Source organism: Megalops cyprinoides, chromosome 6 (assembly GCF_013368585.1).
Source record: "Megalops cyprinoides isolate fMegCyp1 chromosome 6, fMegCyp1.pri, whole genome shotgun sequence".
NCBI classification, from domain to species: domain Eukaryota; kingdom Metazoa; phylum Chordata; class Actinopteri; order Elopiformes; family Megalopidae; genus Megalops; species Megalops cyprinoides.
In genome coordinates this window covers 17,120,567-17,142,929 of record NC_050588.1, presented here as the reverse complement: position 1 = coordinate 17,142,929, position 22,363 = coordinate 17,120,567, and the positions used below count along the sequence as shown (strand labels likewise).

The following is a 22,363-nucleotide window of genomic DNA, read 5'->3' as shown; positions in this document are numbered from 1 at the left end:
CACCACACACCGTCAGCGCGCAGTTCTCTGCCTGGCTTAACATACTGAAGCTAACATCCTCTTCCCTCAAACATCCACTCATAAAGAGCGCGGGGTTTTGGCAGTGTACCTCAGATGCAGCGGGACCGATGGCCTTTTTAATATTACTTCCTTCCCAGCACAGTCCCAGCACGTGCATACAGTTAGCATGCCTGGAAGCAGGGATCCCGTATGAGACTCTGCCGAGCCTCACCGTGCGCTGAAGCTGCATTAGCAGCAGTGGCTGATGAACCCTGTGCCTGACTCCAAGAGCAAAACAGCAGACTGCATGCTCTGACGGAAATGGCTTGAAGGCGGTGGTGGGGGGGCGGGGGGTGGCTGACCTCCCCCTGCTGACATCTCACAGGGTGGGATTGCCCTTGTTTTTATGATTTCTATGCTTTTTTTTGTCAGTGTCAGACTTCCGTCTATAATGACTAATGGCTCGTTTACAGTCTACATGACCCCCCCGGCCCCTTCATCATTCAGCACCCGAAGAGGAATAGACAAACAGATTTTTGCATCTGTCCATAGCTTCAAGAGCTCCTGCTGCACAGTATAAACCAAATATTTTTGTCCCATCAAAGCCTTCTCCCTATTCATCAAAATCAACCTGCAGACACACCCTCCTGACACCAGAAATGTCCCTTCACTTTGGTATGAAGGATTATCAGCTTTATTCCCTCCCAATGGAGAACTGGAATGGATGGCTTTTATTTCCCTGTAGAGACTTAAGCAGCTGATGTGGGGGTTTTTTTCAATCGAATAGCAAGTGCATAAACAACTGGCAGCCGAACTGGAGAGAGCGCAGACAGGAAAAGAGAATTGGGGACGTGCAGGAATGGTGCACTACCGAGTTACCCATGCTGAAGCTACAGGGTGAAGGACATCAGTGACACTACAGAGGGGCATTACGTCCCCTTTGGCAACAGGTCCCATGGCAGAGACACAGAGGGCTTCAACATGCCACTACAATAAAAAATCTACCTCAGTTATTAAATTCCATACATACAAGTAGCTAAATACAAACAACTTTATACCCATTTTTTATTCTTAGTAACACAATTTATTTGTATTCTTAAACATATCATTGATAATGGTATTAAATATTAACAGTTTCAAAATGAATCATTGCATAGAACGTTTGAAATGAAACCATGTTCCACCGCCCAGTTGATTGATTTATACCTTTGCTTTAGTTTTAGGACGAGAAGAAGCGCGCACACACACAGGAAATTAAACCACAGGGCATGCTGAGTGTGTGTGTGCATGCGTGAGTGTGTGTGTATGTATGAGTATGTGTGTGCATGTATGTGAGTATGTATGTGTGCTTACATGCATGCGTATGTGTGTGTGATTTTGTCCGTGTATTTCTCTGTGTGATTAAGTGTGAACAGTGGTAGATTTGGTTTTGTACAACACTGCAACAAAACAGCAAGTGGAGACTGACCCAAACGTTTCCATGACAATGATCAAAATCATGGTGTGCTCACTCAGAGTGCTGGAGTCACAACGACACCCAGCTGAGGCACAACGTTCTTGCAGCGTTACTGTGACGCTGTGGCAATATGGCAACGTCGCTGACATATTTACAGAAAGATTGGGAGAACGTTCTGCACTGGTTGGGTGAGAGCTCATGTGTTGCAGTGTGCACAGGCTGCAGGTAGAGCCTACAGCCTATGGAGAAAGGGGCAGAACTGCACTGCACTAGTAATGTGCTTCTTCAGTGATGCTCAGACCGCTGCTCACTTGCTATGGAAATGAGCAGGGCTCCCTTTCCCTTCAGAACCACTCTGCCTTATTGCAGTGGGACCCCATAGAGTGTGCCTGCACTGGAGGAGTGGAACAGTCCAGAATATTACATTATGACGCCAGACCTCGTATCACAAACAACACTCGGCCCTCTGAGAAATATCACTTTTAAATAAAAAAAGAACATGAAATGGAGAACAAATGAAATAATTATAATGGTAAAACATAAAAATATAAATAATACCGAACAAAACCATACATAACCTCCCCACCCAAATAATTAAATCAATAAATAAATATATACATACATACATACATACATACATAAACAAACATTACAGCCTGTATTCTAACTGATATTATATACATACAGTTGTGCAAAGAAATCAGGCTAGGGTAATATGGATTTAAAAAAATATGTGAGGTATCCAAGTAAAAAATGGAGTGATTAAGGCTGCTTCTTTCCTCAGTGGAAGAATATCAGGCAAACAATACAAAACAAACAAAAAGGAAATCAGAACTCCCACGTGCCCAAGAATTCAGCATGGCTTTGATAGCTAAAGGAGGAATCCAGCCTGTGCGTCTTTCCTGCCTTCCGTCCTCTGTCCAGATAAGACGCCATTTCCTGGTTTTTGGGCGCAATGTTTGTGCGGTGTCTGGTGTGGCTCCCTAGCCTGTAGAGATGAACAGTGTTGGGTCTTCATGTGGGTGCTGCCTCTTCGTCCCTGCCACACTTCGCCGCACATCACATGCTTCCACAAAAGCATCCTTACTGTCCTGGAATGTAGACAGAAAACAATAATCGAGCAAAATAGTAAAGACATTTTTGTTGCCGTGGTAGTTCTCCTTTTTTTGTTGTTGCTTCCTGAAGTGCTTTCGACTCGTAACAAGAGGTCTTTCAGTACTAGAAAACCTATGAACTGTTAGAAGTTATGGGACTCAGTCCTGAGAGAGAAGAGATTGTGGTTGTTTTTGGATTTTAATCCAGAGAGAGGAGATTGTGATTGTCACTCTGAGCATGCCCTTGGGATTAGGGATTCCGCACAATGGCGGAGCTCAGATAAGTGCACCATGTCCACACGTCACCTGAAAACATGCACACACATGTTCTCCCAGCGCACTCTACAACCACATGCTTCCAAGCAGTCTTCCAGCCAGCCTCTCCTTTCCCATAATGCTTCAGTTGGGCTGATCAGCTTTGCGTGGGTGCCAGAGAAGGTCTAGGGTCAGTGTTCCAGCAAGGGCACACTGGCAGGGTAACAGCACATGCACACGCTCCCTCCTGGATGATCTGGGGTACCTATAAGATAAGGAATTGTTCCTGGTCAGCACTGACAGTGTTCAATGGAGCAAGAAGACTGATAATCACTGAATTTAATAAACTGAGACTCACACACTGAGTCTAAAAACTGAAGCCCTGTGTTTAACACACTGAGACACACACACTGAAGCAACACAGCAGTACAGTGTGTGTACAGCATAACACAAAAGTCAAACCTAGACCTCATCCAACACTTTTTTTAATGATTTAAGTTTTATGCAGCCCTTTTTGGAATCACCAGTTCAATGTAGGCTCATGGTCATTTGTTGGCTGACAATACAGCTAGGATAAAACATGGGGTGTAGAGCTCAGCCTTCACTGAAGAGCCAACTGCTACTTGTTAAATGACAAAATAGGAGCTTTTATGAATGCACTCCTAGTAAAGCCTAAATGCAGTTAAAATGCATTCTAGCCTGTGGACACTAGAGGACAGCAGAGTAGAATGAATCACAATGGGAGTTAACTTATTCCTGTTATATAACCATGTTAAGAGTTGAGAAGGCAAACCCAAATAAATGAGGTGTAGACAAACAAAAGACATTCATATTTTATATAATCATAATATATTTCCTTTTCAAGGTTTTTTTTAAATTTCATTTTTAAATGTAGTCATTGCTATTTAAGTATAACTCAAGCACTGTCAAAGTATACTGGGTTTAGTGAAATAATTTCTCCTCTTTACAGTGATCCTTTACTCTGCCATCCATAGGAAATGTATAGGTGTGTGTGTGTGTGTGTGTGGGCGCAAATGACTGTGCAGGGTGTGACTGTTAGGATTAGTATGCGCTGTTATTATTTTTACATCCCCTGTTTCTTGCTTCCTCTCCAGTGATGCCTTTGTGCTGAATAGGAGGTCACACACCACACCTTATGACATGTCTGCTAAATGTCCTTTCTGCACTGTATTGATTTCTTTCACATGAGCAATCATTAGAAAGTTTTATTTTCTGAAGATCACGCACAGCATTACCTGCTAATTATTATAATATGCTTGTTAATCACCCCTTGTCTTTTTACTCATACTGCACTTTCTGCACTAAATGCTTCAGAGATTTTAAGGCTAGCAACATTCAAAGCCTGACATTTGGTGTCTTTTTGTTATATTTGTGCATTGAGCACTGGTAGGCAGAACTTGTGCATTAAAATGTCATCCCTGCAGAAGAGAATAAATTGAAGAGTTTATAATATAAACTTGCCACTCTTTTAGACAGTACCAACATAACATCACAGAAATAACGCTTTCACATGGAGATTCATGTCAAATAGGACATAAAGATCCACTTGAAGTGCGTGAAATGATTGTGTCGTGGAGAGTGAGAATAGGCATGCAGCACTTGGATTGGCCACACTGAAGACAGGCTTGCTGCCATGTTGGCTAAATTTCCAAATATCTGAATTAAATTTTGTCTCAGAAGCAGGAAGAACACCTTTCACCCCCTCTCAAATGATTGCCACAGTGACTTCACCTTTATTTACCTTTACCATCCCCATTCATCACAACTTTAACTCTCTAACCTACAGAAGGCCACACCCCCATTCATCACAACTTTACCTCTCCATCCTACAGAAAGCCATGCCCCCATTCATCATGGCATTACCTCTTTCACCTACAGAAGGCCACACCCCCATTCATCATAGCATTACCTCTCTAACCTACAGAAGGCCACACCCCCTCCAGGGGCACGCTCCTGGGACTTAGTTTAATCCCTGCAGCTGCCCTGAGCAGCCCTGAATGGGGATATTTATATCACTAAGGAGGATGTGGACCAGCTCTCACGCACAGTAAAGGCAGGTATGTGTGGGAGGACAGACACAGCAGAGAGAACATTCTTTCTTATTTGTACACACCAATTCCTTTTTGAGAATCATGCACTAAGAGGCATCATTTTCTGTTTTTGCACACCAAATAAGAATCCAAGACTCATAGGAAATCAAGTTTCTGTACAAAAAAAAAGAGATCTGGCCAGTAGAGTGTCCTGTGGCTTTCACTGTAGGAGTGATACTGTCTAAGCCTCACATTTACCTCTGTCATTCAGCTCCGTCACACTTACTGCCATCACTGTCAGCCTCATCGTTCTGCTTCACAGAAGGCATAACAGATAAACCATACAATACTGCAACAGATGTCTTTGTCAGCCAAAGTTAGACACATTCTCTCTAGGAGCCTAATTTAACTTCCAAACCCACAGAGATTTTTCCCCATAACAATGTGAATTAACACTGATAACACCCAAGCAGTGAAAAGCACAGAGATTTCTTTTTTTTTTTTTTTTAATTTTGACTCACACTAACTTTACTGAGGTGAAGGCATTGTGCAGGTGAAGGCATTAATGCTAGAGCTGCCTGCTGATCCACTTGCTGAGAATAAACGCAGCAGCTGACCCAGTTACTTTCTGAGTGAAAGCGTACCTCAGCCTGCTGCTCTAATGACAAGTACCAAGCTCTTGTGACCTGAGATTTAACCTTTCATCTTTTCCAGAAGGAGAGGAGTGTGGGAGCATGCCTAACAGCCATGTAGTAGACACAGAACACCTCTTCATGTGCAGATTTCCAAATATAAATGTTTATGTATATATGCACATCACTGTACAGGCATGAATGTATGTACTGTATGTACTTGTATGTTATCCTTCTAAAAACCTACAGTGAATCACTTTAGTGTTAATATACTGCTCTCCTAGGACAGAAAGTGGAATATGGCCTTAAGATTTCAACACCTACTGTAACAATGTAACACTATCTGCACACAGACGGATTGACTTTATTTTGTTCACCTTGCAATTTATCAATAAATCACAATCAAAAGACAACAATACACTGGCATTTAAAATGAAAAAAGCACACAAAATTAAAGTCAGATTGACGTGGCTGAGGGGGAGTCATCTTCCAGCACATACAAGGGAAAAGTAGGATGGATGGAATTCATGATTTGATCAATGTGATTTATAGAGAACACCATCTGGGTTCCTCCATCCTTTTAAAGGTTTCATATTGGTCATTTATTCCTTTTTTTAATAGGAACATTTATAGTCACAGAACAGCACTCCCAGCTCGGATGCTTTAAAGCCTCAATCTGAAACCAAAGACTATACATCTACAGTTAATAATGTCTATCATTATTATGAACAGTCCTTAACACTGACCAAAAGATTACAAAAAATATTCAGGGGTTTGTAGAACAATGACTTTATCAGCTTACAATGGCCTTGCATGATTCAGGTCAGTGCCTGTGACAGATTCAAAACATTAAATGTTGCACAGCAGGGAACATTTGTCACAGTGACTGCTATCAGATGCATAACAGCAATAATCTTACGATGTAATTTCATATTTTCCAAATCAGCCTTTCTTTTTAATGTCCTGTTGTTGTTTTTATAGACTTACAAGCAGGCCTGAGCCTCTAAATTACAGACCCAATCAGCAGACACCTAATGTGACCTTTACCCCCTATCTTGCAGTCAAGGTCCTGTGCACAGATTTGCCCCTCTGAGAAATGTGAAAACTGATGACTTTACCCAGTGACCCCACCCACCCACTCCCTCCCCCGATGGCCATGCTGCACAGAATCCAGGAAATTATTCAATGTATTTCTGAAACCTAATGACTAATCTGTCAGAGATGCACTTACAGCATGTTTCTGATCATTCACCCACATACCTAAGCATTGAAACTATCAACAGTATTATTTGTTCACCAAGAGCTTTTCTTCAAGCATAGCTTCAGCTCAAAAGTAAAGTAAATTTCTTGATTTTTCATTACTATAATTGGGGAAAATGCAGGTGTTTGTACAGTGGATTAAGTAAACTGTCTTTACTAATATAGCATTCGAACTGACATGGATGTTATTTGTAACAGAAAGGCTAGAACTCCATACTCACAGGTGTCCTTACACCTCCTCTCTCTGTCTTTCTCTGTCTCTTCTCTCTCTCTCGCTGATGAAACACAAGGGTAGGCGTGGGGGTGGTTCATAGGTTTCTCCAGTACGAACCCTCACGTCGGTCTCCGTATAAACTGCAAAACCCTGAAAAGACAGAATGATCACATTGGTTTTGTCTACGCTTTCCCTTAAACTTGTGTTACACTCTTGCTGATTGGCCTAGCACACACTGAGATTTTTCTGATTAATCTACTATGTACTGAAACCATCTCTGATTGGTTGAAAAGGTACTAATGGTGGGTTGGGTGGGTGGTGAAACTTACCCTCCGCCCTGCTGTTCACCAGAAGGAGGTGAACTTCTTGCCCAGAGCAGACACAGCTGTTTAATAATGAGAAAGGGAGACAGAATAGTTAGGACCTACGCAGCACAGCATGCCGAATGAAACATCACAAATTAGAAAATCCGATTTTTTTCTGCATATTCAGCAGTCAATTGTTTTTCTTCAATTTTTTCTGCGATGAAGGTACTTAGTGATTTAGCAACTGACACATGCTTCCTGTCCCAGTCAAATTCTGCTGTATGAAAACGCAGTGAAAGGTGGACAGGAATTAAGTAATTCCAGGGAAAGTGTTTTATTGTTGTAGCAGGCATGATTAGTCGGCCATTGTATGTTGGGCCAACCTTGGTTCGTCCAACCAAACACTTTTTCTGAGATTAATATTCAGAGGTTTTCCCGGACACACGGAAGTGTGCAGTACAACTATATCTCTGCTGCTCTCCTCCGCCACCCCCACCTACCATCTCCTAGTTTTCCGGCCTGCTCCGCTGCCCCTCCTGGTAGGATTTTGGAGAGGACGCTCTCCCCGTCAGCCCCCGGCTGCCCTGCTGCAGCACTGCCTATGCTGCCTGGCCTGGGTGCTGCTTTTGACCCTAAGAGAGAGACACCATCATCTGTAGCTAGTGGCTCTGTATTGGTCTGTTTTACAGACAACTGAGTCTGTAAAATGATAACCCTTAATGATAAATGAACACACACACACACACTGACATGCACACAGACATTTACACACACTTCGCACACACAAATAAACACAAAAACATATGCAGCCTCATACACACACTGCGTGTTCACAAAGACTATTGTATTGTTGAATAATAAAACTCTGACCTTCAGCAATACAGTGTGTCCAAAACGGCCTGTTTCATTATAAAAAAAATAAATGTTCTACATATATGACATGTATGCAGATGCATTTTTGGAAACCTGTGCTAAAGCCTCTGGTGAGAATTGTGTGTAAACAGCTGGGACATTTCCTTTAAAATGTCTTTCAGAGTTTACTGAGTGGTGCAGTGCATTCTGAAAGGGTTAAACACACATTTCCCTGACAGAGTAGACTTGTGAGAAGTCCTGCAGCATTATGGTACTGTGGCCTGCTCACCTATACCCGTCAGGGGAACCTGGGGCGGTTTGGCAGCCTGTGTGACTCCTGGCTTCATCCCCAGCTTGGAGGCATCAGCGGTTGTGTCTGTCTTAGCCTGTCCCAAGAAAGAGAGAGTAGCTCAATTCCTCCTTACTTAAAACAAATATCACTTTTTTACTGTATTTTCCACAAGCTGCAGAGAGATGGAGGTGAAATGAAATGTGTGCAGTTTATCCAGTTCTGTTGCTTCAGGCAAGACCTACAAAACCATTAACAGCCTTACAGTATGTTGTGGTGTTTTACCTCATTTACAGTCTGTTTGTATATTTGTGGGGACATTTTTTGCTTGCACTTACTGCAGTGGTGGGCTGGATACCAGCCTGTGGGCCTGCTTGTGGCTGGCGGGCCTGTGGCTGGGATTGTGGTGGTGCCGGGGATTGAGTCTGGGCTGGGGGCTGAGCCTGAGGTTGTCCAGGTTTAGCTTGCTGCTGCTGCTGCTGCTGCTGCTGCTGTGCTGCTGCTGTGGTTGGTGGAGTCTGGGCTGGCCCAGGTGGCCCGACTGGCTGCGCCTGTCCCTGCTGCCCTTGCTGCCCTTGCTGGCCTTGTTGGGTCTGCTCCTGCTGCCCTTCCTGCTGCTGTGGCCCTGGCTGCCGCCCTGATGCTGGTCCCCCAGAGGACCGCTGCTGCTGCCGGGACCCGTCCTGCCTCCTGGAGGACGACTGCTGCTTCTGTGTCCTGGGGCCACCTGAACCGTGCTGGTGACCGGAGGGGTCGCGGGAGTCCGAGCCGTGGTAACCCTGTGAAGTCCCCCTCTTCTGTGTGGAGGAAGATGTCCCCCTGGAGTCCGGCCGCGCAGATGAGTCCTTCGCGTGGCCCCGGGCAGAGCGAGAGGAGCGCGGATCGTCCGAGGAGTGGCGAGATGAAGAGTGCCTTCCCGAGCTTCCGCTGTGGTGCCTGTGCTCCCGAGAAGAGGACGAGGAGTGGCGTGGAGGGCCATACTCATCCTGGGGCCAGAGGTCTTCCTCTGGAGGCTCGTCGTAGTCATGGTAGGTGTGCTTGACGTGGCTCCGTCTCCCGGAGGAAGAATGTCCACTGCTGCCATAGTGCCTGGACCTTTCAGCCCGAGGCTCCCGGGGCTCCCGCGGCTCCCGGGGCTTCTCAAACCAGTCCGTCTCCTCCTGTCCCAAATGATAGGCTTCGGGAACCAAACACAGATTAGCTGTCAGTCTTCACAGGGATCAGGGAAAAATGTGCGCAAACTGAACCCATGCAGAGAATGTCAAACAAGCCAAGATTTACCACAGACAGGATGCAAGGCCATTGGACACATTAAAACAAAACAAAACAGACAAACATAAAACAGAACCAGGGGTCCAAAACAAAAAGAATTATGCAAAATTGAAAAAAAAAACATTGACTCACTCCACAACACAATATTAAATACAAACACAGCTGAAAACATGCTGTAGCATAAAAAAAGAAAAGACAGGCACATGCGGTTTCAGCCCTGGACACAGCATTCACATTTTAGAAAGTCAACTGAGGCATAGCAGCTTGTTCCTTGCAGAAGCAACATTAGCATGCACTGTCTTTGAGCAAGTAGAGCAGGAACATGTGAAATCAAGCAGTTTGGCATTTCAGCACCAGTTACCTTCACTGTCAGATACAGCACAGTGCATATCATCCACAAGGTAAGGGTCATCAGGCTTGTAGACCTGGTTCCTTGGCATGTCCTTCATGTGATCTTGTACATCAGGCAGAGAGTGACTGGAGCCATACTGATTACGACTATCATGCGGGTCTGGCCCCATTGAACCTCGACCCACACCCATAGGCTTCCCCACAGGGCTAAGCGGACTCTCCTCTTCTGAGTTTTGGGGTCGCATGGAGGGCCTGCCCCTGCTGTGGCCGGCTCTCTGTGACCGTTCCATGGTGTCCCTCTCATACGACTTGCTCCTGTAGCCTGAATCTCTGGAGGAGATCTTGTCCATTCCATATCCAGTCGACCTGGACCTGCCAGAGCTGTACATGCGTTCGTCCTCATCCAGCGCCTCACGGCTTGACATCCCATAATACTTCTGCTGCTCATAGACATTCTTCTTCAGCCCGTAGGTGATGTCGTCCTGGAGTTTCTTAGCCCTGGACACCACGGTGCAGCTGTCGCCGGTAGATGTTGTGATGGTGTAGGAGGCGAGGTCAGACTCTACATCTCTTGCCTCTTCAATCGGAGAGAACTTGGATATCTTCTGCTCCATGCCTTGCTTCCTGTGCTTGCTGCGCTTAGAGGTCACGACTGCTGGTGCCAAGTTCTTAGAGGAATGCTTCTGTGGCCCCGTTCCAGAGCTGCTGCGGCCAGACTGCTTGTAGTCGTCATAGTAATATGAGGAACCCCCACCCATGGTAGCACTGCTGCCACTGCCCCCTCTGCCATGGGGGTCTGCCCCCTGCTGCTGGTAAGTGGTGGTGCTCTTGCCACTGCCATATGGGTATTCTGGCTCTTCTTCAGCCCTGCCGTAGGAGCTAGGTCTGGAGGGACCATTCTCACTCCCGTATCGGCCATTAGCAGGCTGCCCATGGGCATCGGGCCTGTGCATGTCAGAGGATGCCCCCATGTTCTCTTTCGTCAGCTCACTGATGTCGTCTATCATGACATAATTCCGAGGGATGTTCTGCTCCAGGTTGGTGTACAGGCCCTCTGAGGCATAGGTGGAGGTTGGGCTGTCTGCTGAGCGGATCCGGTCAGACAGAGTTTGCTCCGGGGGGCGGTACTGGCCATAAGCATTAGCCATTGCCGTGGAGGCATAGGGGGAGCTGAAGGCAGTGTCTTGAGCTGTGGTAGTCACCACCACTGTGGGATTACTGATGACTTCGTAATTAGTGGGAATCTTCTGCTCCAAGTCAGCTAAAGAGGTCTGTCGTGGCTTCTGGTGAATAGTCAGCACCTCTGCCTGTGGCTGGAACGACAGGCCCTGACCAGGCTGGAAGGGTGTGTGGGCTGGGTATGGCAGGGTTTGAGTTGGGTAGGGAGCAGGGCCAGGAGGGGGCTGGAACCCAAGGCTGGGTTGCACACCTAGGTCTGTCTGATAGGAGGGCTGGCTCTGAGGGAAGCCCTGCGTTGGGAATGTCCCTTGAGTTGGGAGGGTGGGGGGAGATGGGTGAGGCTGGAAGGTGCCAGGCTGAGGTTGAGATTGTGAGATAGTGGGGTACTGTGGGGGCTGGAATCCTATCTGCTGGTAGGTGGGGGTGGGCTGGGATGGGGGTGGTGCCGGCTGGCTCTGGGGGTACTGATAGTTGAGGAAGGAGGATGTGGAGGGGTACTGAGATGGGGTGAGCTGCTCCGCAGGGAACTGGTTCAGAGGAGCTGTGCTTGGCCTGGACAAAAGACCACTGCTGTCGAAACCGGATGAGGCCATGCGCATGTTGTTGAGCTCGCTGTCAGACATGTAGTCACGGTTGTCTCCCATGCACCGCAGGTAGGCTAGCTCTCTCCTCTCTCTCTCTTTCAGCAGCGTCTCCTTACGCTGGGTTATGCCCAGCTCCAGGTACCTCAGTTTGGCATCAATCTCCTTCTCCTCCTCCTCCAGCTCCGCCTGCTGCTTTCGAAGCTTTGTGGATTCTTGCTCGACCGCCTTGAGTTCACTCAGGAGCCCAGCCTTGGTGACGCCCTGTGCGGGCCTAGGGAGCACCCTCGGAGGGGTGGAAGGGGAGGCATACATTTGAGGGAGGGCAGGGGTGACAATTGGAAGGGGGGTCTCCTCTGGGGGTGGGCTAGGAAGGGTCCTCTTCACTTTACGCATAAGCGAGTTCTGCTGCAATGCTGCCAGCTGGAAGACAACAATGGGGTAAAGTTAGCGCGAAGACTTGCACTGTGTTCAACACACTCAAATCCCCACCATGGTCAGCACACTCATCACCCCACACTGTGTTCAACACATTCATTAATCTACACTGTGCGTTAGAACTCATTCAGCATTAAGATTTCACAGATTCTGAAATTTAATCTAGCACTTTTCTGTTTGTCAAAGTTCCTCTGATAGATGAGTTACAACTCAGGCCACATGAGTGTTATATTGCATTGCAATAATACCTGCACTTTCAGCAGTAACATTCATTTTCAGCAAAGTGTGTCACATAATATGAACATGAATTTTTTTATGGGGATACTGTACAGACAATAATCATATTAATATGTACAGTAAAATCAAATGATTATACTAAATAATTGAAAATGACTGTTGTGGAGCACTGTTTAATCAAATTCCTGTATTTGCATTAAGACACCTGAGAGGTTTGCTGATGTGTATATAATACTGTGAAAACAGAATTAATAATAGTTATCCCTTTGGTGTGTACAAATTAATCCAAAACATTGATACAATTAGTATACACAAAATTATAATTCCCTGTGGCAGTTAACTGTTGTGTCCATGTTTGTTACATACCTGGCTGTTCTGGAGAGCTTGTTGTTGGTACAAAGAGAACCTGGCCCTGGAAGGGTCTTCTGAGGTGGGGCTGAGGGGTTTGGGGTCTGACATTGATCGCTGCACACTCTTGATTGGTCGGGGCAGAGTCTGATGACGCTGGGGTGACTCAGCGGTGAAATGCTTTTGCGGTGTGACATGTGCTTTGTTGAGCCGCTCACTGGAAGAGAAGGAGGTTTCCAGCAGGCGATGTGGGGACAGAGGGGAGACCGGAGAGTACAGAACCTGGGGAGATTTGGGAGCCTGGCGACCTAGGTTTGACAGGGACTCGTTCTGCAGTTGGGTCTGATAGCTAATCTCCAGGGGATCAGGCTTCCTCCTCTCAAACTTAGCCACTCCCTGCTGTCGTGAGGAGAGGGGATCAGCCACACCAGAGCCGACGAGCTGCATGCTGGTGGAGTATGGGCTGACGGTGGTGGGCACACTGAGCTGAGGGACGACCACACCCTGAGACTGGGCCTCAGGTTCGGTCTGGCAGGCAAGGCTTTCCCCCTTCTGGGTTCTCTCTGGAGCTGAGATGTAGTGCAACAACTCAACCTTGGGTTCAGAGGTAGTGATGTGGATTGCTGGAGAAACTCTGCCCAGCTGGTCTGGCTCTGTCTGGCAGGAAGAGTCTGTGGTTGTCTGGATGGCAATACTGGAGGAGGAGACTTTGGATGCATCAGCTTTAGTCTCTGCACTGGACTCGGAGTGTTTAGAGAAGCGAGATCGACGCCGGCGCACCGGCTGTTCCCATTCTGCTTGGTCCTCATCATCAGTTTGGACACTGCAGTCTGCAATGCGTCTGGTTCTCCTCCTCCTTGACAATAAGAACCTCTCCTCTCCTTCCTCATCATCAGTCTGAACACTACTGTCTGCAATCCTCTTGACTGTGGGCTGGTTCTCCTCCCCTTCTCCATCATCTCTCAGACGAGGCATCGAGTTCCGCTTCTTCATGGCCCGGGTCTCCATGTGATCCTTGTTCCTCAGAGACATTTCCGAAGCAGAGCTAGGTAGAGGCCTTGAGGTCACCACTCCCTGGACAACATGCCCTTCAATACAAGGCTGCCAGAACTGTCCATTCTGACCTATGGTCCTTTGAAGTTCCAGTGGTACATCTTGCTGAATTACCCTGCCACTCTGATCACAGATAATAGAGAATCCCTGAGGGGCACCTGCTCCAACCACAGCAATACCTTGTATGGCACCTTGTGCAGTAGTAGCTGCAGCTGCTGCAGCTGCAGCTGCTGCTTCGGCTGCTGCAGCTGCAGCAGCTGCTTCAGCAGCAGCAGTTTTTTGTCTTTTCTGCTCTTCAAGTTGTTGCTGGAGCTGTTGCTGCAGAGATTGAATCTGATCCAGCTGTGCTCTCTGCTGGGCTAACTGTTCCCTTTGCATAACTAACTGAGTTTCCCTCTCCACCTGCTGCTGCTGCAGGACCTGCTGCTTGATGGTCTGCAGTTCCTGGATTTCCCGTTGCACCAACATCTGCTCTTTCTCTCTGTGTCGCTGCAGCTCCAAACGATCTCTCTCTAGCTCCTCCTGTAGGCGCAATTGTCGAAGTTTCTCCAATTCCACGCGTTCCCGTTCTAACTGGAGCAGCTGCTCCTGCTGTTGACGATATCGTTCCTCTTCCTTATCCTTCTCAGGGATGCTACTGCTGGTGGTAGCTGTGGTGCTGGCTGCTGGGGCTGCCACAGCCTGGGGGGTGGTCTGCTGCTGGGAAGGAGCTTGTGGCTGTGTTTGAGGTTGCATTTGTGGAAGTGTTTGTGGCTGGGTCTGGGATTGCATTTGTGGAAGGGTTTGTGGCTGGGTAAAGGGCTGCATTAGGGGTTGCATTTGAGTTTGCATTTGTGGCTGAATTTGGGATTGCATTTGCAACTGAGTCTGAGGTTGCATTTGAGGCTGTATTTGAGTTTGCATTTGGGGCTGTGGCAGGGTTGCTTGAGATTGCATTTGAGGCTGAGTATGTGGCAGCTGTGGAGATGCCATTTGCATTGGAAGTTGTTGATTTGTGGGCACCACTGCAGATGTTTGGATAGGCAGTGCAGTTGTATGGACACCAGCAGCTGGTACAGTTTGAGTACTCAGCTGACTGAGCTGTGCTTGTGGTAAGGATGCAGCTGCATGCATGCCACCTGGCGGAGCAGGGGTAGCTGAAGGCTTCCCAAGGTAGACAGGAGTCTCCAGGGCTGTGGTGGTTGGTGGTGCACTTGTAGGGACAGGGGCTGCGGGGAAACGGTTGGGGGTAGGATAGCGATAAGGTCCTTGTGGGGACAGAGGCATCCTTGGACTTACAATAGGCAACCTGGTGAGGCTAGCCAATGGTACAGCAGTCATGCTACCTGGAGGGTAAGGTCTGTAAGCTCCCCTCAGCATGGGTCTCAGGACAGAAGCGGGCTGGGTGGTGATTGGCAAGGTAGAGGCTATTGGAGTGTTTATTGTGGAGTAGATCATGCCATCAGCAGCTCTGACAGCAGAGGGATACAATGCCCGTAGGCTTGCTTGTCTAGCATTTATAAAGTTAGCATATGCTTGACTCTGTGCAGCCTGCCTCCCATCAGAGCCAAGCATCAGGTTAGCTCTCATTGATGCTAAGCTCTGTTGCAAGTTGAGCCTACCTGCTGCACTGGCTCCTCTCACAGAACCATACTGCAGAAGCTCTGGGGTGTTACCATAGCGTCCCCCAAACTGATCCATTGAGTTCAGGGCTGCACACATTCGACTGATTTCCCTAGCAGTGGTAGCACTGTACTGGGCCAGGTTAGATTCCTGGAAATTGGAGAGATCACGAGAATAGGCAACGTCTGTGTTAATATTCGACATGGAGCCGTACCTTCGTAAAGGCAAGGGTTGGCCCGTGGCATCCCCCTGATGACGTAAATCTGTGTATGATCCGTACTGCACACCCATACCCAGGTAGCCTCCCTCGTATGCTTGCCTCATGGTGCTCAGATCCACTGCCAGTTCGCCAGGTTCAGTCTTTGTCTGAGGGTGATGAAGCCCGGCCTCAGCAAGATTAGTGTCTGACATAGATGGCTGTAACCTTCCAGAAACTGGAAGGGGTGCAGGTTTGTGCTCTTCTCTTACTCCTTGAGTACCTGTTCCTTGCTGTTGATATCTGTAGTTATCGTGGCCTGACTCATGTGCTCTGTTTCCACTCAATTGAGTGGCAGAGGGAGGACGGCTGCCCTGAGAGGGTTCAGACACAGCAGCCTTCTCTGGCCCCTTGGGTCTCTGAGCAAAGGGTCCAGGGCAACTGCTACCAAAGGGTAACTTGTATACAACATCACAGCAAGCTACCTGGTTCTCTGTCTTGATCTGTCCAGTGAGATCCAGGACTTCCTGGTGAGGAGGCTCTTCTGATTTAACCAGCTGAGTCACTGTGGCTCCCTGTGAAGCACTATCCTCCAGCTGGACCACCATGACATGAGGCTTACCGGTGGAAAGATTCATCACCGTAGGTTTGTTCTTCAGCTCCAATGGGGCACCACCGTAGATGTCATGAGGAGGCATGGGGGAGGTGACTGCTCCAGCTTGGGATGGGAGAGGAGATGCTCTGGGGATCGCAGTGACACTCACCACAGCCTGAGCACTGCTAGTGTGGCTCACCAGCAAGTCTTTCTTTAGAAGCATGGGCTGGACTTGGTTTGCCAAGTTATATCTAGCAAATGAAGCTGCTTGTTGCTGATGTTGTTGGAGTTGCTCCTCTAGCTGTTGCTGCTGCTGTTGCAGCTTTTGTTGCTGCTTTTGTAACTGTTGTTGCTGAATGCCTAAATCCTCCAGACAAGCATCTATCTTTGGAATAAATGGATCTGTGAGTGGTGGCTTGTTCTGAGTCAGGCATACTGCTGAGCCCACTCCTTGACCTAAGTCCATTCGGTTCTGCAGGGGATCTCCATAGACCACTGGCTGTTTTGGCTGGGATATGAACATAGAAGCTGCAACTGTGACACTCACAGTTGTTGCTGTGGATGCTGCTACATGTGTGTGTTCCTGGGCATTTAAGTTCATGATGAGTGGCTGTACAGCTGTAGAATGCCGGCCAGAGCTCACTTCAGTTCCAATGGAGTATCGACGAGTTTCTGTTGCCAAGGATGTTAAGTCCATGCCCTGTTCTGTCATGATGATGGGGGCTGGTTTCATTGGTGCCCTTAGATCAACAATGTTGCCACTGGGTAGCATGTGGCTTTGTTCAACAACCCTGGATGTTCCTGGAACAGTGGAGATCCTACAGAGGGATATGTTCTCCATGGACGATGAGGCACGGGTGTAGGAGCTTGTGGTGGTGACGGTGCTTGTGCCAACATGAACTCTTTCTGCAGTTTGAGCTTTCTGTAAGCCATGCTGTGGTGACTGATGGGGGGGGTGGTATTGTGGGGAAGTTGGGGAACTTGTAGTGGGAGTATAAGTCTGAAATGTTGTCTGCCGACTTAGCCTGGTTGGTGAGGAGAGAGGAGAAGTAGAGGAGTTGACAGTCACTGGTTTGCTGGGGCTGGTGGGCTCTGACCCCAGGGTTATCACCATAAAAGGTGAATCCTGGGATGATTGTTGCCTAGAGAGGCGTGGTGAAGCAGCTCTCTGTGGCGTCTGAGTACCATGACCTGTGACTGGGGAGGCAACTCCTGAACCAGCAGGGGGTGATGGTTTGCTATCTTTGCCATAGGTTTGTGTGGAGAGCTCAGTAGTGCCCATTCTGGATGGGGAATGAGTAGGACTCTGAGTGGGAGAGGAAGAAGGTGAAAGAGGAGGACTTGTACCTTTAAAGTAAGAGAAGACTCTAGAGGTGAGAGAGGTGCTGGCAGGCTCTGGGGATGTGGGCTGTGGACTGTGTGCTGTTTGAGAACCCCGTCTCCCAGGAGGTTCCCTTTGATTCATCTCTGTTATCCTGCTGGAAACATTTGGACCTGCAGCCACAGTTCCTGTTTGGCGGACATACGTTGATGACTGAGTTGCACCAGTAGGTTGACTAGCTGACATCTGGCTCATCGCCACTGCATCCCGGGTGTACACCCCATAAGCAGCTGTAGTGGTGGCAGCTCCAGGGGTGACACCCGATTTAGTTGTTTGACCCCCAGTCCTGTCCTTTTGTCCATCTTTTGCGAAATGTTGAGTGACTCGGACATCAGGAGGCCCTCGTCCTCCAGTCCCACTGGTTTCTGAGAAGGACACAGGAGCTGAAAGCTGTGTGGGGCTTGTGCCAGGTGTGAGCAGAGCACTGTTCTGTTCAAGTAATTTAGCAAATGCTGATCCAGTATCTAAAAGCTGTTTGTCTTGATATGACCCAGCCATTTCTGTATCACCACCTGGCTGCTGCCTCATGTCATGACCGGAAGACTGCTGCATTTTTGTGATGTTTTGTGATGTCTGGCGAGGATCTGTGTAAATGTTGCCTCTGTGTCCTGGCTGGCCAGCTACTTCCTGCTGCCGATGCTGCAGGTTTCGTGCTTCTTCCTGCTGGTTTGTATGGCCTTGACGCACCTGCTGCATCTGCTGCTTTTGCTGCTTCTGTAACATCTCTGCCTTCCTCATCATTTCCTCATAAACTTCCTCTGCGCTTTTCAGTGGTTTATCAATGGAAGAAGGTGATGTGGCAGTTGGTTTTTCAGTGGGGGAGTACAAAGACATGAAGGTTGGCAGGTTATACTCACTGCCAGACTTGTACAACTTTGAAGAAATCATTTCAAACCCCTCTACCTCTGAGTCAATGGAGGGAGAATATTCTGAGCAGGAGGACCGATGGAGCTCCTCCATTTCAGCTGCCTGTCTCAGTTCCTCTGTGGGAGACGCATCTTCAATGGGAGAGAGGTTGCTAGGAGGAGTCTTGGATCGCTCCCTGCGTCTCTGTGCCCTCAGCTCCTCCTTGTCCCTCTTGGTTTTCCTGGCGGTGCTTCGAATCCTCTGCTGCTCTACCTCTCTCATTTTCTCCTGCTCCCGCAGCAGCTCTTCCTCCTCCCTTAGTTCATCCTCTTCAGATGAATCCTCAATGGTGGGCAATAGCGGGCCATGGGAACGATGCCTGGCTTTCCTTTGCTGCTTTGCCTCTTCCAGCCTCTGCCTTCGGCTGGGGCTGCTGTCACTGTCCTCCTCCATGGAGGAAACCGATGTAGGGGACGTGCCAGATGTATAGCTTGGCGTGGTTGCAGGGAGAGTCGAAGAGTATTCTCCCCTTGATCGCTCATCAGGAGAGCCGGTCAGACTCTCCATTTCAAGCTCTGGCTCTCTGTCCAGAGTGAGGTCGTTCTCTGTGCTGAGTTCTATGTCACGGTTGTAACTATTAGAGTTGTTCAGTTCAATGGTCTTAAAGCGGCGGAGACCTCCTTGCGAAGCCATCATCCCATCATCCTCATCATCCCTTGTGTCCCTGTAGACATCAGAGGCTCCTTTGCTGTCTTCTTCATAGCTGCTGGAGTGATGAGTGAGGCGGCGTTTGTCCTTCCCTGAATCGGTGCTGTGCTTTTGGTTCTTTTTTGGTTTTGTGTAGCCATACCCTTCATCCTCTTCATGCTCATCCTCATCAGCACTCATTTCCAAGATCTGCCTCCTCATGAACTCCTCATCCGTCATGTCTTTTGGAGTTTTCCTCTGCTTGGTTGCGAGGGGAGAAAATCCGTCCTCGCTGCTGTCCTCCACATAGTCGTGCCGCAGCTTGCAGCTGAGGTCGTCCGACGACTCGGCGTTGCTACTTCTGCGGTCCCGGCGCCTGTCCCAGTCTGCTTGACTCTCCTCCCCCTCCCCCTCCTGCTCCTCTTGGTTGATGGACAGGGACCGAGGCCTCTGCTTCTTATCATCGATATCCCTGGAGTCACGTTGATGTCTCCCCCGGCCCCGCTCCCGCTCCTGGTCTGCAATAGTCTTGGACTCCAGCAGGGGGCGCATGGAGGTTTCCAGCTTGGTGATCTCGGAGGGGCTGGGGGGGCTGTGTTCACTGAGCCCCCGCTCGCTTAGCTTCACCCCCTCCTCCTTGATTAGACCAGTGATCTCACTCTGTGAGCTGGAGATCCCATCCGAGGAGTATCCCGTATCACTCAAGCTCTGGGGGCTCCGTGACACGTCCTGCAAACTGGACTTACTGCCATCCTGCAGGGGAAGAGACACATCAACAATAACTGTCAGAGATAAAGAGACACATCAATGACCATTATTAGCACTGACTCATAGCAATATTAACACTAATATTTATTTCAAGGTTAATTTCATGATCATCCTGCAGCCAAAACCCTCTTAGTGGCTAATATTAAATTTTCACACCACTGTTCTTTACAGAGTCACCCCCCAGTCTTTGCTTAACATTTTCATCGTAATGATGACAAAGGTGATGAAATTAAACTTGATGATGATGATGGTGATGATGAATAACAGAAAGGATGATGAAGATGAACAGACACAAAGTCAAAGATGAAGAAAATGCTGGTAATAAAAATGCTGATGATGGTGGTGGTAATGACAACAAAGAGGATGATAAAAGTGATGACTATTATGCTAATGAAGATGATAACGATGATGAAGAAGACATTGACAATGGTGGTGACACTGCTGGTGATGACTAATAAAGATGACGATGATGATGATGATGATGATGATGATGATGATGATGACGATGACGACAATGATGATGATGGCAACGATAAGGAAGTACTGGTGGACCATTCTGATGAGAATCTGGTGATGACAGTGAAGGTAGGCTGATGATGGACATGATGATGAGGATGAAAAAGAAGATGATGATGGTGATTATTTTTCATGCCGATGCAAGACGATGATGAAGGTGAAGAGGCACTCACGTCACTTTGTCTAGACTTCTGAGACCCTCCATTTTTCTTGGTTTCTTTTGCTGGAATGATCTGATCCAACTCCCCCTTCACTGGAGAGGAACGGATCTCAGTTTCCCTCTCTGGTTTGGGTGTTGTTTTATCCTTATCCAGGACTGGCTGCTGGTCCTTGGGTTCCTTTGAGACCGCTGGCTGTGACAGAGTCTTATCCTGGACAGTCGGCACTGGCTGTTTGGCTGGGGAGAAAGGCCCACTTACTTGGCTAGCAACGGGTTTCTGTTGGCCTGGCGGCCTTGGTCCTGGTTGCTGATTGGGCCCTTTCTGTAGTGGTGGCTGCTGGGCTTGCTGCTGACTGGCTGGTGCTTGCTGCCGAGGTGAGCCCGTTGGCTGGTGTTTTGGAGATGGTTGAGGAACAGGAAGTGGTTCATCACCCAGGCCCCCAGACATTAGCCTCTGGGTCTGGCAATTTAGGCAAAGCCACTCTTTCTTCTGAAAAACACAAGAAAGAGAAAAAATAAAAACCCCAGCAATCAAAATATTTGCACAAACTAGTAAAACCTCAGATGAAACAAATTCAGAAAACATTTCGATTCAAATATGTAAGGGAGGAATAAGAAAAAATGATAATCACTGTAATAATAAGAAAATGTGCCCGAAAATAAAAGCTTAAAACTTCCACCAGCTACACGTAATAGACATTTGCAAGGGAGGGGCAGGTTTGTCAAACCCAGTGATCATATATCTCCTGTAAATATGTTCATAAAACTTATAAAAGAATGCTGATGCCCTTATTGCTCATCTCTGTGGTGCATACGTAGCCCCCAGATGCTAAACTTCTAATACAAATAGTTAATATCTGTGAGGCTCCCAGACAATTCCATCCCACAGATAACTGTTCCAGTCCTCATACTGAGCATCAGCAAATGTCCCAGAAGCCTTGTACCTAGTACTAAATATGGCTGTGGAACAATACTGAATTTTACAATGGGGCATGACTGCACAGAACATTTTTAAATATAACTGTGTAACAAGTTGGAATTTACTTGTTTACTCCCATGTTAAACAATTTACATGCAATAAAACCTACATGATTAATAAAAACAGCTAGCCATATCTAACTATAAGTCTGCTGGATCACTAGATATCTCAGCTGCTCAAGGATAAAAAGGCATTCAGTGTTTTTGGTGGACATCCAAAAAAACTGTGAACTGCATAATATTATTTAGACAGAGATGACTCACATGACCCATATCTGTGCACAGAATGGATGTTGCAGTTACTGAGTTGCATGTGGTTGGACAAAGGTCTGTTTGTGATGAGTTATAAAAGAGTTGCAAATGTATTGTAGAATGCGAAGACGGTAATGTGCTGCAGGGGTCTTAGGGAGGAAGATGCAAGCCCAAAACAGCAGAGGTGCATAAAAAAAGAAAAATCACACACAACAAAAACAACCAAGTAAACCAATAACACATATCCATATCCAATATGGATATATCCAAATGACACTGAAAAAGCACACTAATTAAACTCATTACTGCTCCCATAAGCCAGGGCCAGAGTAAAGCACCACTGCCGGAATAAACATGCGCATGCACATACCTGCAACCATGGTGAGTTAGTTTTCTCACTATTCCTTTTGAACACATGCAGCTGTTTGACTATCTCCCTTTATATTGCAATATTGTTAGCTACCTAGACTATGAATACCTACACAGACACAATGGCAATAACACAAAGTCAACAC

General features: G+C 47.5%; 1 protein-coding gene across 1 annotated transcript in view; it reads right to left on the bottom strand.

The window, feature by feature from the left end:
• Window positions 1-2,118: 2,118 nt before the first annotated feature.
• LOC118778791 (protein bassoon-like) overlaps window positions 2,119-22,363 on the bottom strand; it is a 65,095-nt gene continuing 44,850 nt past the window's right edge. The window contains exons 4-12 of the mRNA XM_036530510.1: window positions 20,632-21,108; window positions 12,833-19,927; window positions 10,042-12,214; window positions 8,747-9,585; window positions 8,409-8,505; window positions 7,768-7,899; window positions 7,292-7,347; window positions 6,970-7,112; window positions 2,119-3,070 (exon numbers count right to left, since the gene is read on the bottom strand). Of these exons, the coding sequence (XP_036386403.1) occupies window positions 7,307-7,347; window positions 7,768-7,899; window positions 8,409-8,505; window positions 8,747-9,585; window positions 10,042-12,214; window positions 12,833-19,927; window positions 20,632-21,108 (10,854 nt within the window). The 3' untranslated portion in view covers window positions 2,119-3,070; window positions 6,970-7,112; window positions 7,292-7,306. The remainder of the gene's footprint in view (window positions 3,071-6,969; window positions 7,113-7,291; window positions 7,348-7,767; window positions 7,900-8,408; window positions 8,506-8,746; window positions 9,586-10,041; window positions 12,215-12,832; window positions 19,928-20,631; window positions 21,109-22,363) is intronic.